Source organism: Centruroides vittatus, unplaced genomic scaffold (assembly GCF_030686945.1).
Source record: "Centruroides vittatus isolate TY-2023 unplaced genomic scaffold, ASM3068694v2 contig_551, whole genome shotgun sequence".
Taxonomy (NCBI): Eukaryota; Metazoa; Arthropoda; class Arachnida; order Scorpiones; family Buthidae; genus Centruroides; species Centruroides vittatus.
The window spans coordinates 295,815-308,864 of record NW_027122328.1 but is presented as its reverse complement, the minus strand read 5'-3'; the positions used below and the strand labels follow the sequence as shown (position 1 = coordinate 308,864).

General features: G+C 32.3%; 1 protein-coding gene across 1 annotated transcript; it reads right to left on the bottom strand.

The window, feature by feature from the left end:
* Window positions 1–1,952: 1,952 nt before the first annotated feature.
* Window positions 1,953–9,464, bottom strand: LOC136978823 (alpha-(1,3)-fucosyltransferase C-like). Its single transcript, XM_067274640.1, has 2 exons — window positions 9,316–9,464; window positions 1,953–3,567 (listed from the first exon to the last, which is right to left on the bottom strand). Exon 2 carries the CDS (start codon window positions 3,534–3,536, stop codon window positions 2,355–2,357), a length of 1,182 nt encoding a protein of 393 aa, XP_067130741.1. The 5' UTR covers window positions 3,537–3,567; window positions 9,316–9,464; the 3' UTR covers window positions 1,953–2,354.
* Between the last annotated feature and the right edge of the window lie 3,586 nt (window positions 9,465–13,050).

The following is a 13,050-nucleotide window of genomic DNA, read 5'->3' as shown; positions in this document are numbered from 1 at the left end:
ATCGAACGATATAATCAGAACACGTCGCGAAAATCGAACAATATTAGAACATTCAATTTTCAAATTTGACCTTTCTTTAGAAATACTTATTTTGTTGATGAAATTACTCTTTATTACATTATAGTCACAAAAAAAAGGAGATACTATAGATTACCACCTATGGAATTTCGGGTCTTTGAGTATATATCTGAACTCAGAAGACCGAGACGAGTTCAAAGATACCTTACTTTTGGACCGGAAACGAAAAATAAAAAAGTTATCATACTTTTTTCCAGCGATTGCACGATGATAGGGAGTCGCGTCGCTCTCTTCGCTAAGTTGGCCTCGCAATCGGGAGTCGCATCGCTTGCCGTTAAAATTGCCTTTAGTACACGTTCCCTCCCGCTTTTTTTACTTTGTTCAAGAACTACCGTGAATCAATAACTAGTGACGTTTAGCACATGGCGGCCTGCTAGCGGCTCCCCTCCGGGAGGTCAGTCGGGAGCACAAACAGTGGGAACGGCCGCCATGTTCACTGCCATAAGTAACAGTAACCGAAATGGCGATCGTGCGATGATCAGAAGTCGCATCGCTCTCTCCGCTCTCGTATCACATGTTTAACCCTACTGGAGATGACCGTAGTCCGACGTCATGGTTTGCAGACTTTACCGCAAGATGGCAGTACTAGCAACTATGGTGCCGTCTTCACGAGAGCATTAAAAAAGTATGATAACTTTTTTATTTTTCGTCTCCGGTCCAAAAATAGGGTACCGTTGAACTCGTCTCGGTCTCCCGAGTTCAAATATATAATCAAAGTCCTGAAATTCCATAGGTGGTAATCTATAGTACACCCAAAAAAAAAAACATCTTAATCTTCGCTATCGTTACTTTTGCCCGAGCAACACCGGGCCTGCCGGCTAGTTGTCCAATATTCTGACAGCAAAATGTTGACGACTTGGCCAATAGTTAGAAAATTACAAATTTTTCTGGACTTTCTTTCAAAGTCAAGGTATCTTGGGCATGTGCAGTGCATTATTCAGGAAATAGTAAAATTGTATGGATTTGGTTAATATAAGAGTAAAGTTCTGAAACACAATTTTGAAATCAGTAAGTGAATTTTTTTTATCAAGAATCAATTTTCAGATATCAGCACATGCACAAAATAAAATGGTGAGCCTGTCTTTCCTTTTTGTTGGAAATGCTCATTAGTCTTTATAAAAATTCTGATATTTTGCTTTTGATTTGATAGTAATAGCAATATGTGAGGATCTGGACGGGTCTGAATCCTCACTAAAATTCGCATTAAAATATGTTTTGAAAGAAAAAAAGCTGGAAATATTTTTGTTTGTGTCACATTTTTCATACAAAATTCTTCTATTGTTTATACATAAGTCCTAAGATTGATTGTCTTTGGTTGGGACAAATTAAACTTCAATTTTGACCTCTCCCTCAATCTAAGTTGAGATCTCATTACACTTAGTAACGAGTGATCGACCACTTAGAAAGCAAGAACAAGGAAAAGCAATCAAGAACGGAAATTAATAAAAACCCATGAATTCAAGGACATGGTGGTTACTCTTCTCTTGAAAATTCCGAGTGTCGGACCAATTGTCGCATGGGTGTCTTGTGCCCATCTACATCTCCCTTCCTCAGATCAATGTCTTCCTGTCACCAGAAGTTAACTGCATTGTCCAGAAGTCATCAAAGAAACTCGCTTGCAAATCGGGGACACTCCTTATGGGACTATCTTGGAATGGAGAGAGAAACTCTGAGGCCTCCACCGACTCTGGACTTCCAAGATGGCAGAAATCTTGTAAGCTGCTTTTGTGTCAAATAAATGGTTAGTTGTAACTGTAGCCTGTCTCGGCACCGATCGCACCCATGTATGATTCTTTACGACCCTTGTTGATCCTGACCGTTGTTCCAGTCAGAAACCTTATAAATATGTCAATTGTTAAATAACTATTGTTTAATTTTCTCAACAATAAATTTATTTTCTGGTACTGTACATAAAACTATTAGTATTTAAAAAACAAAGTAAAAAAAAGCACAAATATTCATTAACAGTTTTTACAGTAAATGTTCAATATAAATCCAAAAATAAATATACATAGCTCAACATTTAAATTTTAAACATTTATAAAAGTTAAGATAGTTTTCCTATTTGTACAGTACAATCAATAATCAATGAACATTAATGAGTTTGGAAGACTAGACAGAAAAATTGGCACACAAAAATATATAAATTAGGGTTACACTAGATTATAAGTATCTCTGTAGTTCACAGTAATTGAACTTTATGGTAAAACAACAACAAAGTTTGTTTTATATCACAATGGAAAATTTTAAGAGATTCCTGAGAAAAATATAAGTATTTATATATATAATGTCCTGCACTTAGCTTCATCAATCCACCAAGATTTCAGATCTTTAATAACAGTTTTGGTTTTATTTTTATGCAATTTATAGCATAGATCACAATGATTAATACTGACAATAGTTTTGTAAGATGCCTTCCAATTCATATAAGAATTATAGAGAGTATAATTGTTAGCTACTTTATATAAATAATCAGCAAGCTCTTTGGGAGAAAACTGTAAAGCATCTATGTAAGAATTTGGCGGTGCGATCTTTTTATAATCGGCACCACCGTAGACTACGGGTACCATGTCGTATTGTAAAATTTGAAAGAATTTCTCGGTGACGTAATCTTTACATATGGAATTTTCAAAAGATAAATAGAATTTATAAATAGCAGAAAAACTTTTCAGGCAATCTGCTGTGCGATTAGCCGGGCAGACTGCCCTACCACAAGTACCAAATATATCTATGTCTATGTACTTTTTCAATTTTTTGACGTAATTCTCTCTCTTAGAAGCTGTTTCGCAGTGACTCACCATCCATATCACCAATCTTTTCTTCCTCCTCCAAACATCTCTTCCGATTTGTTCATTCCACACGGACGAGAAGGGATTAGGCTCTACCTTTCCGTATGTCATGACAATGTCGGAGTCTAATCTGTAAGACATAGTCCAATTAAAAACTCCATTCAAAACATGAAATCCACCAAAATAAGAATAATGAGGTGATTCTAAAGAATAAAAAATCCATTTTTGATCTTTGTTTCTTTCTTTTGGCAAACTGTAAACCGAGATATCACGGGCATGAAAGACAACTGCATCACTCTGAATCAGAAGGGTGGAATTAATAGTCACGTAACAATCTCGGATCCGACAATTCATAAATGCTCTCTTGCCTATAGGCAAAAAATTCCAGTTCCAATCTCCAAAAAATGGAGTCCAAAGTAAAATAAATTTGGTGTTATGAGTAAGTTGTTTGTCAACATCCTTATCATTCTTAATGGATGGATATAAAGTGTTAATAGAAAAAGTTAGATTTGTATTGACATTTTTGAATAATTGAATAGTCCTTTTGGATGTCTTATAAGATACATATGGTTGTTTAAGTTCTTTGCTGTTCAAAATGTATAAATATAACAAAAGACAAACAACTGATCCAATTGGAATGAGACGATAAGTATTTAAATAGACACGCATCTTTCTCCTTCATATTTGGAAAATTTATTTTCTGAAAAATAAAAAAAATTATTAATAATGTAATTTAAAAACAGTTTTGAGTACTTAAATGACTATCTACATAAAAACTTTTCAACATTCTGTATACCTCCCATAGAATGCTCTACAGCATTTCTGATAATTATTGATGGGTAAAATTTTGTATTCTAATTAGTGATGAAATATATTTTTATGAAATTACTTTTTTGATGCTATTAACAAAAAAAGACAAGCAAACTAAAAATCCATAACAACTTCATTTTTCTGCACATGTGCACATAGAAATTAAAATATACATATTTTCTCTTGCATGTAAGTTGCTTATTCAATTCTGAATAGTCAGTTTTTGAAAGTGTTTGACTTTTCTTTTAGGCTTTCTGTGTTTAAAAACAAGTTTAGTAAAAAATTTTAAATGATTTTTCTAACAATTTAATCAATGTTAAACTTAAATATACAGGCATTCCAAAAAGCAAAAAATTATATATATAAATAATAAAAGCATCATGTGCTTAATTATATATGTTAAACAGTGATGGACAACTGTACTATTTCCCTAGTCAGGTTTGTTTAAAAAAGTATAAAAGGAAAACAATAGTTTTAATTTTGGAGTTTATAAACAACAGACATTAATGTCTGTTGTTTATAATTTTAATACAGGATGGAAAAAGTTGTTAAGTATTTGTATTTAAATTTATAGATCATAAAAATCAAAAAAGTTCAAATTGCATGCTTAAGAAGAAATCAAATTAGAAAAATCTTTGGCAATTGGTCAAAAAATGAACCCACCCCTACTTTTCTTCTATTATATATAACAGCCGGAAAAGTAAAATCCAGTAACGAGTTGCATAAGTTCCCTGCAAGAGTTAAAATTGTGTGGGGTACCATCTTTTACAAGATTTTAAACTTTTGACATTATTAATTAAGCTTTTTGCAGTTTTATAATTTTGAGGACAGAGAAGTTTTATGAAAAAACTGTAAATGCTAATTATTTATTGTGACACTGTCACAATGTCGGGCTGCAACTTTTAATCACATTTTAAATTTATTTTAAAATATATGCTCTTGATCTCAAATTAGTATTGTAGTGCCTTGCCCCTGTACATCGTACTTTTCCTGTTAACAACAGTGTCCTGATGATCATTACCTAACTCCTTTAGAGGGAAATTTCTGAATTGAAACAACATTACTTCTGGTTTGCACCAGAAGTTCATACATAGTTACTTGGGGCCTCCTGCCCCTAAGGTTTCCATATCTGGTCCTGATTTTCATGTGTCTAAGTCTGTTCTCGAGATTACGGATGGACGGACAGACTTTATCTAAGGAATTTATGGATCTACAATTTTTCAAATTGCAACTTGATGTTTAAATTTAAAAACATTTGGTTAATTGCACTTGGTAACATGCTATACATTTCATTTTGGAAAATTGAAGTTTATATTTTTGAAAGGAACACAACTATTTCTGAATAAAAAATCAATTGTATTTCCTGAACTAAGCAGTAAAGTTGTTATTAATAGTGCCAAATTTGTTCAACATTTTTTATTTGAAACAAACAGCTATTTTGAGCTTAGAAGGAATACTTTAATACGGTAATCATTTGGCATATTTAGAAGGAATAAAGCAGAAGTTATTAAAATACTGTTTTAAATTTTAAATTATTTTAACTTTTTAGAAATGCTTGTGAAAGAACTGGACTAATGCAAATTACTTGATCAAAAAGCATGTATTTCATATATATGTATTAAATATATTTTGCCAACTATAACAGCAAAGATGTCATGGATACCGTTCAGGAACTTCAACTTTATCCTACAGACTGTACTTCTGAACGATTACCCATTGGGAACTTAACAACAAAATTGCAGATAGGAGCAACACTCAACTTTACCGAAAATGGTCATCGGAACCCAGAGGGAAGACCCCCACATAAGTGTCAAAGGTCAACGACAACAGAGAAAGTTTACCAATCCATCTCCTCGGGCAACTGTATTCCAGTCATGCTCCACCTACAATCGCCACCATTTGCCAGACTGTAGCTGCCTATACCTACTGGATATTCAACCAAGAACTGCCCCACCTAGGAAATTTACTTTCCTCAACCCAGCAGAAACCTCTCCACCCATTCCTCCAGACGATCTATGGCATCCTGACATCCATCAAAGGTCTACCAATTGAGGTATTTACCAACACACATCCAACTTTGTAAACTCTCTCTCATGCAATCGTACTTAGACTCTCCCATTAACAACTTGCTCTTGTAGAAAAGCCGTTTCGTTTAATAAATTGTCGTTAATTTTGCTAAAATGCGTACAGAAGCACACTATTTCTGGATCTCTCTAACTTTCCCTCCTTCATCTGCCCACATTCATTCCCACACGTAGCTGCTCGTGCACGTCCCACAACCAGGCAAAAAGGTAAAATCGAGGTTTCTGCATTTGCCAAAAAACAAGGAGGTGCCAGAAGCATAATAATGGGGGGGGGCACTTCTCAGATTTCACACTGGCAACAAAGTAATTCTATAGTCTTTCCCAAACTAAAAACAGAGCTAACATTCATCAAATAACCATATCATGAAAAACCTTTTTAAACATTTTTAGTCATTTCATTTTCTCATTTAAAAGTCTGGAACTCTCTCATTTTGAATTCCTTTCTTTGGTTCTAGAATAGTGTGAGGGGCTAACTGGAAACAGAGTCTTGATAGTACTCGTTCCCACTTAATCGGCAGTGCAGTCGGTAAGACTGACCCTATGTGTGGAAGAATGGCTTCATATGAGTGAAAAATAAAATTGCGGAGAGTGATGATCTTGTGATCACCTTTCTCCTACGTCAGGACCTAACACCAGATAGTCAATTTTGCAGGCTATCACACATTTAGTTATTTACAGATATCCATGATGTCCGAGTGACGACATCTGTCTTATATAATAGGAGGGTTAATTTGACAAGTGGAGTGTTACATGAGTGATAGATCTTCCGAGCTCAATTAATGAGATCATGTTAAAACAATAACAAAGATTTAATAAAACTAAACTAAACGAACAAATACAAGTAAATACAAATGGTATACAGATTAATGGACTTACAAATGACATATTCAAGACTTATCTCGTGGAGATTCCAAACTATCTATCTTATATATTAAAACCTATCTCGCAGAGAGAGAGTTTACATCAATTCTAACAATATACCACCTTAGCAGCACTTTTCTTCTATTCGTTTATGTTCGTTCAAATTGAGGAGAATCTTCTATTCGAACCTGTATAACCTACGACACTCTTCTTATGGTGCTTCTATGGCTAAGTCTTATTGAACTAGACGAGTATGGCCAATTCGGGCCTTCATTATGACAAACTGCATATGGTAGTTTTGTTGGAGAGCTACGACTACCCGGAGTGGCGAGAAAACATTCCTTTTATACCTTTTAATTTCTCCAGATCTCTTCCAATGGAAATTGAGCTTAAGGATCATCTGACTGGGTGTGTGTGTATTTTGGATTTAGTCACCCTTTTAGTCATGGGAGATAAAAATCTCTCTCAGGAACTGACTACTAACAAAGGAAACATTTGTTCCTTGTTCTCGTTGATTTTGAAACTTTGATAAAAATTTTGAATTATTATATTAAAATTTAATAAAAACTATATTTCTATTCGAAATTAGATGATAATTTAATATGTATTTTCCTTAAAATAATTAACCTCTAAATCAGGATTTTCACAATAGTAATATTTAAATTATATTTAGGACTATCAGAAACACATTTATGATCCATCATCGTCGAACCATCATGCAACAGCAGTCTTCATCCCAAAGGAGACGGATAAAAACGACCAACTGATATCTTTTAGAAATATAACAAAATTAAAGACATCACCGCATTTTAAGTTTCCTTCATGGCGTGGTTATTTAATGCAAGTACAGTACCAAAGAAGCAACGTTCGTCAGCACTCTTTGCAATCCAAACGTATGTAAACTTACAGATTTCGACACAACATTAACAGTACGATTCATAGTTGCCAGATTGGGCTACAAGTAGTGGATTGGGCTACTTTTTAAGTGCCCTCGCTACAAAAATTTTAAATTGGGCGACACGCTACTTTTTGGGCTAGTAATAATTACCTTCAGGCTACAATTCTTAAAAATACGCTACTTTATTTTAATATGTAAAATCGCACAATATTTATTGTATCATACAAAACTAATAAAGTTTTATTTAATTTCATTACACTTAATTGTATAAATAAAGTTGCAACGTTTAACAAAGATAAAGATACTTTGCTTCCGTTTTCTATCCGTCGTTCGCTCCAGTAATCCACAATCCATTGCCACTAACACTGCTAATTTTATTAATTTTTTTCCTCTCATATATCTATCAATATGCGCCTATTTTTAATTATTTTTTTTAAAACAAAAATATGCTACTCACAAATTTATTTGTACTTTTACTTCGTTTTCCTGTTTTTTCCCGCTTGACTTCTTGACTCTACTTCTGTTTTAGAACGTTCCTTTCTCTAATTTGACGATTTCACTACATTTTTAGTAGATGTTTCCTTTTTTTCTTTTTTTAGGTATACCTAAAAAAAGGGGAAAAAAGGAAACGTCTACTAAAAATGTAGCGAATAGGCCCAGTGTTACTCGGGCAAAAGTAACGACAGCAAAGATTAAGATTATTACATTATAGCCAATCTCCATCTTTTTTTCACAGAATGCAAGAATTAGGTTTCCCTGTTTCCAGACTAATTAGAGAATTTTTAGATGGGTCTGAAAATATGTTCGATTTTTCACAAAAACGCATCTGCGCCTGTAAATAGTGCACGTCGCTTTTTCTTAACACTTCCATTGTTAACCCTTCGGGGACGGTGACCTCGTTTCACACTCCCCTTCCGTGAGTCAAGACAGTGTAATCTTTGTGTATTCTTTGTTGTATAACCAGTTACGCGAGTTTAACTAGTTTTTACTAATCTCTCCGAGTCTCTAAATTAGTCTAACAGATACAACAGTTCTTGATACAGTGTAAACAGAGAGGCCTTAAAACTGAAAACAAAAGTCGCAGTCGCTAAGTTTCTAAGTTCAAAAAATAAATCGCCTTGCCTGCGAATGACTCGCTTTGATTTAGAGAAAATTGATGCAGATACACCGAATGTCCATATATATATATATATATATTACAAACTTATTTTATTAGTAAAAGTGCATAGTTGCAAAATAATTCGGTTTTATTGTTTGGGCTACAAACAGTTCAAATCCGCTACTTTTGGAGCACAACCACGCTACTTTTTAACCTTCAGATCTGGCAACTGTACGATTAACAAAAAGAAAAACAGACTTACCAGAGCTTTCAACACAACAATACATTAGTAAACAACGTCATACTTTCAAGCTGAAATCACAGTCCTTGAAATTGTATACAAACACATTCATCAACAACAAAATGGCATTGTATGGTATCTTACAATACCATTCTGTCACTGATGAATGTCTACAGCTGTAATAAGGTGTGACCTTACGAGGCGTAGAGCCCCTCATTCACGACTGCATTTTACCAAATTCGCGTAAGTTAGTTATATACTACAAAAACTAGTTTCGACCAATTTCTTTCATTCATAAGTGACATTTTGTTGTTGTTTTTTATACGCAGAAGGTTAAGTAACCATGACAACAATGACTAACTTGTTTGCCTCCGGTTTTACTTTTTATCCACTTAAGCCTATAAAAACCGGATCGACAATGTTTTCGTTGCATAAAGAAACGAGTATCGACTTACCCGATCCAAAAGACGATTACATTATTATGTCACGAACTACTTTCGCTTAATTCGAGCTCGTTTCCATGTTTTAATAATTAATTTCGACTGGAAATACCTGAAACGCAACGACCCACTTTCTCGTCAGGCAAGCCAGCAGACGGCTACTACGCTTGCGCGGCAGACGATTGCAGTGAATTTTTTTTTGTAACATTTTTTTTTAATGATTAAAAGTGCGAAAAATCAATATTTTGGTAGTTTCAAATTAATTTCCGTTACTTTTTTTAAAAATAACTTTTAATTATATTACGTCAGAGATCCGGCGGGTGACTTCATTATTACGTGTTTGCAGAATTTGTTAGTGTTAGTGTTGCCACCTTTTCAAAATTTCTGACTCGGACGGCAGGTCAGATCGCAATGTTATTTTACCATGCGAAGAATAACGAGCACGCCAGTTCTAAACCAGTTAGAGACTTGTATAGGAGCAATTTAAATTAAGAAATGAAATAACTTTAAAGAGCTGAGAAGAAAAAAAAAACAAACAAAAAGGTCGACAGGTTGCTACGTAATTCCGAACAATGAATTAAAAACCGGACGGGTGGCAACACTAGAATTTATAGAAATTATAATTCTAGAACCGGAAATAAAACACTTTATTGAAATGCATTTTTTTACACGATAACTTTTTGTATTAAATTCTTAATAAAAATATACTAAAAGCTTAACTGGTCTCTCTGTAAAATATAAATGCAGCAAAAATCTTTATGTACAGTACCTAAACATTCTAGAAATTCCAGATAAAAAAAACAAAACATATACGGTACGGTACAGTGTTGCGCATGTATTACATATGGATTTATAAAGTTATTTTTGATTCTAGAAATTTTCAAATATATAACAATTTTTACAAAATACTTTCAAAAAAACAATACTTGTTTAACATAAAAAAGCTGAAATTTAAGTTAATTAGATTCTCTTTTAATGTAATTTTTTTAAATAAAACAAAATAGGGGATGTCCAAAGAACAAAAATGCAACTCCCCAGTAACACGAAAAGATCTGTATAAAAATTTAAAATAAAATGAAAATTATTAAAATACTAACTGAAATACATAGAGCTCTTTTACACATATCTTTATGCCTACAAAAATTAAGAAATAGGTCTTTGATGCAAATGTTAATTTCCAAAAGGGCCTTTCCCTATAGATTATCCAAACCTATTGTAAATCTTGGATAATCTATAGAGAAAGTCCCTTTCGGAAATTAAAACGATACAACGTGTAATGTTTATAAACAGTCAAATACTTGACAGTATCAAGGTAAATATAACAGAATTGTTTGACTATTAAATTTAATAATTTAAAGTAACTTTTAAATATTATCTGAATAAATTTTTCATCTTTTTATAACTCTTACAAGGTTACTTTGTGACTCATAAAATATTACAACTCATTAGAACAAATTTACAACAGGTATAAATTTCATATAACAATTATACTAAGTATGATACTTTGTTAGTCTATATTTTATACTGTATTTTCAAGAATTTATCCCGAATTAACGACGCAACCTGTAAAAATTTAAAGTTTGATTTACGACGGCTCACTTGACGGTGGATTTTCAGAAATCAATTACGATTACATCAAATAAATAGGAATTTACTATATATTAAAAAATTGTATGCTTTAAATTTATATAACTAACAATTAACAAGCATACAGTAAAATGGCACAAGTCATCTAAATTAAACTGCAATTCATCGAATTACAGTAGAGCGTCGATAAGTGGAACCAATTGGGGACTGGGGTCCTTCCAGTTAATGATTTGTTCCAGTTTCCGACTTTGTACGAAAAAATACATTAACCTGTCCGATGTTCAAATTTTTCTCCGTTGCGTATCGCTTCCTGTTGAATTTTTCTCCGTTGCGTGTCGCTTCGTGTTGAATTTTCGTCGATTTTAAGCCTAACGAAAATTTTTATAATAATCATCGAGGCTATCGTATCGTTAAAAATTATTTCTGCATTTTGTACAAACAAAATAAATATATTAAAGAATATAAAAAACATGAAAATTATACTTTAGAAGTAAATTTAGTATCAAAAACGTTCGATTCAGCACGACACAGTCCGACTGAAAATCGTTCCACTTTCCGGCCATTCCACTTACCGACGTTCCACTTATCGACGCTCTACTGTACATCACATATCTCTGAAAGTAGTTATTTTCATATAACCTGTACTTACATTCCTTAATATATGAGATATTTTGCATTTCTCAACATAAAATTATTTTTCTGCTTTTCTGCTTTTTGTGGCATTTTTAGACCTTTAAGTCTTATACTTTTTCTTTGACAAAGTTAAATTTATAAATTCTAAATTTACAAAATTACATATTCCTTCATACACATCATCGTATTATTATATGCAATTTTTTATATATAGTGATAATATTTCTGTAACATTTTCTGTAATTATATATATATATATATATATATATATATATATATATAGTTTTCTACAACAAACAAGCATTTTATCAATGCTTAGAATAAAAAAATACAAACAATTTACTGTTCTTATTTGTTTCTACAACAAGATCACAAAAGTTTCTTCAAACAGCTCAAGCTTTATGGAGTTTTTAAGTGCTTTTTTGATATTAGAGTAGCCTACAATTGCAAAGATACCAAGCAAATAGTTTCAAAAATGGCTAAGTCCATCTTTTAAAAATTAGCTAAGTACTTTATCTTATGTATTTAATATTCAAATAACAATCAACTCAAAACAGTAGTTTCCAAATGATCTGCTGAATTTTATCAGGTTAAATTATGGCTACTTTTCTTTCAGAATATTAAAAATTAAAATGAAAAATTGGTTTCTTTCTAATTATTAAATTTATCAAGAGATGGCAGCTTAACCATCTACCTCTAGCAAAACTTTTGTTTCTGATTAACTAGTTCCATTTAGACCCATAAAAATTTGGCATATCATTTGGAAACCTGTGCATTTTTCTACTCTGATTGATAACTGTTATAAATTTCCAAACTAGCCACAAAACAGAACAAAGTAGGATAAAAATTGGAAGTTAGTTTCAAAATCAGCCACATTTATAGCCCTTACAGATCCAGGTGGAGTTGGCCATTTTTGAAGCATTACACCTCATATGATGATTAGAATAGTCATCCAAATATTTTTTTTTTTCTTCTCTTAGTGTTAATCATTGAACTTTTTGCACACTTCATGCAAGTTCAATGGCATTCAGTCAAACTTTCAAATTCTAGATGTCCAAAGATGGTTTTTTTAACTGAAAATCTTAGCATCTTTGGGTTTTATTTTCTTCACTTCATACAATCCAGTTTGTTTTCTTTGGTTAAATCTTAATTTCACATTCCATTTTGTTTATCTGAAATCTCATTGGCTATTTATATTCCATAAATAAAACAAACATATGCGCCTAGATTATTCTGTGATGCATTTGATTTTAAAATTATTTTAGATATTTCTTAAAAGTGTTTCTGACTGTAAATGCACAAGTATTTAATTACTTTCAAAAAATCAACAAATATAAAATATAAATTCTGTTAAAAAAGATTATAAACTTTTAAAAATTTAACAACATTTTCACTTGTAATTTACTGCTAACAAAAATATAATTGATATATTTGTTATAAAATTTACTTTATATAACAATTATTCTTTTATATTTAAAATATGTTTAGCAAGTATCATATATTTTAAGTTTAGCAACAATTATTAAAACT

Bases quoted from the DNA above. Each gene is read 5' to 3' on its own strand.
- LOC136978823 (XM_067274640.1), bottom strand. From the start codon at position 3,536: ATGCGTGTCTATTTAAATACTTATCGTCTCATTCCAATTGGATCAGTT.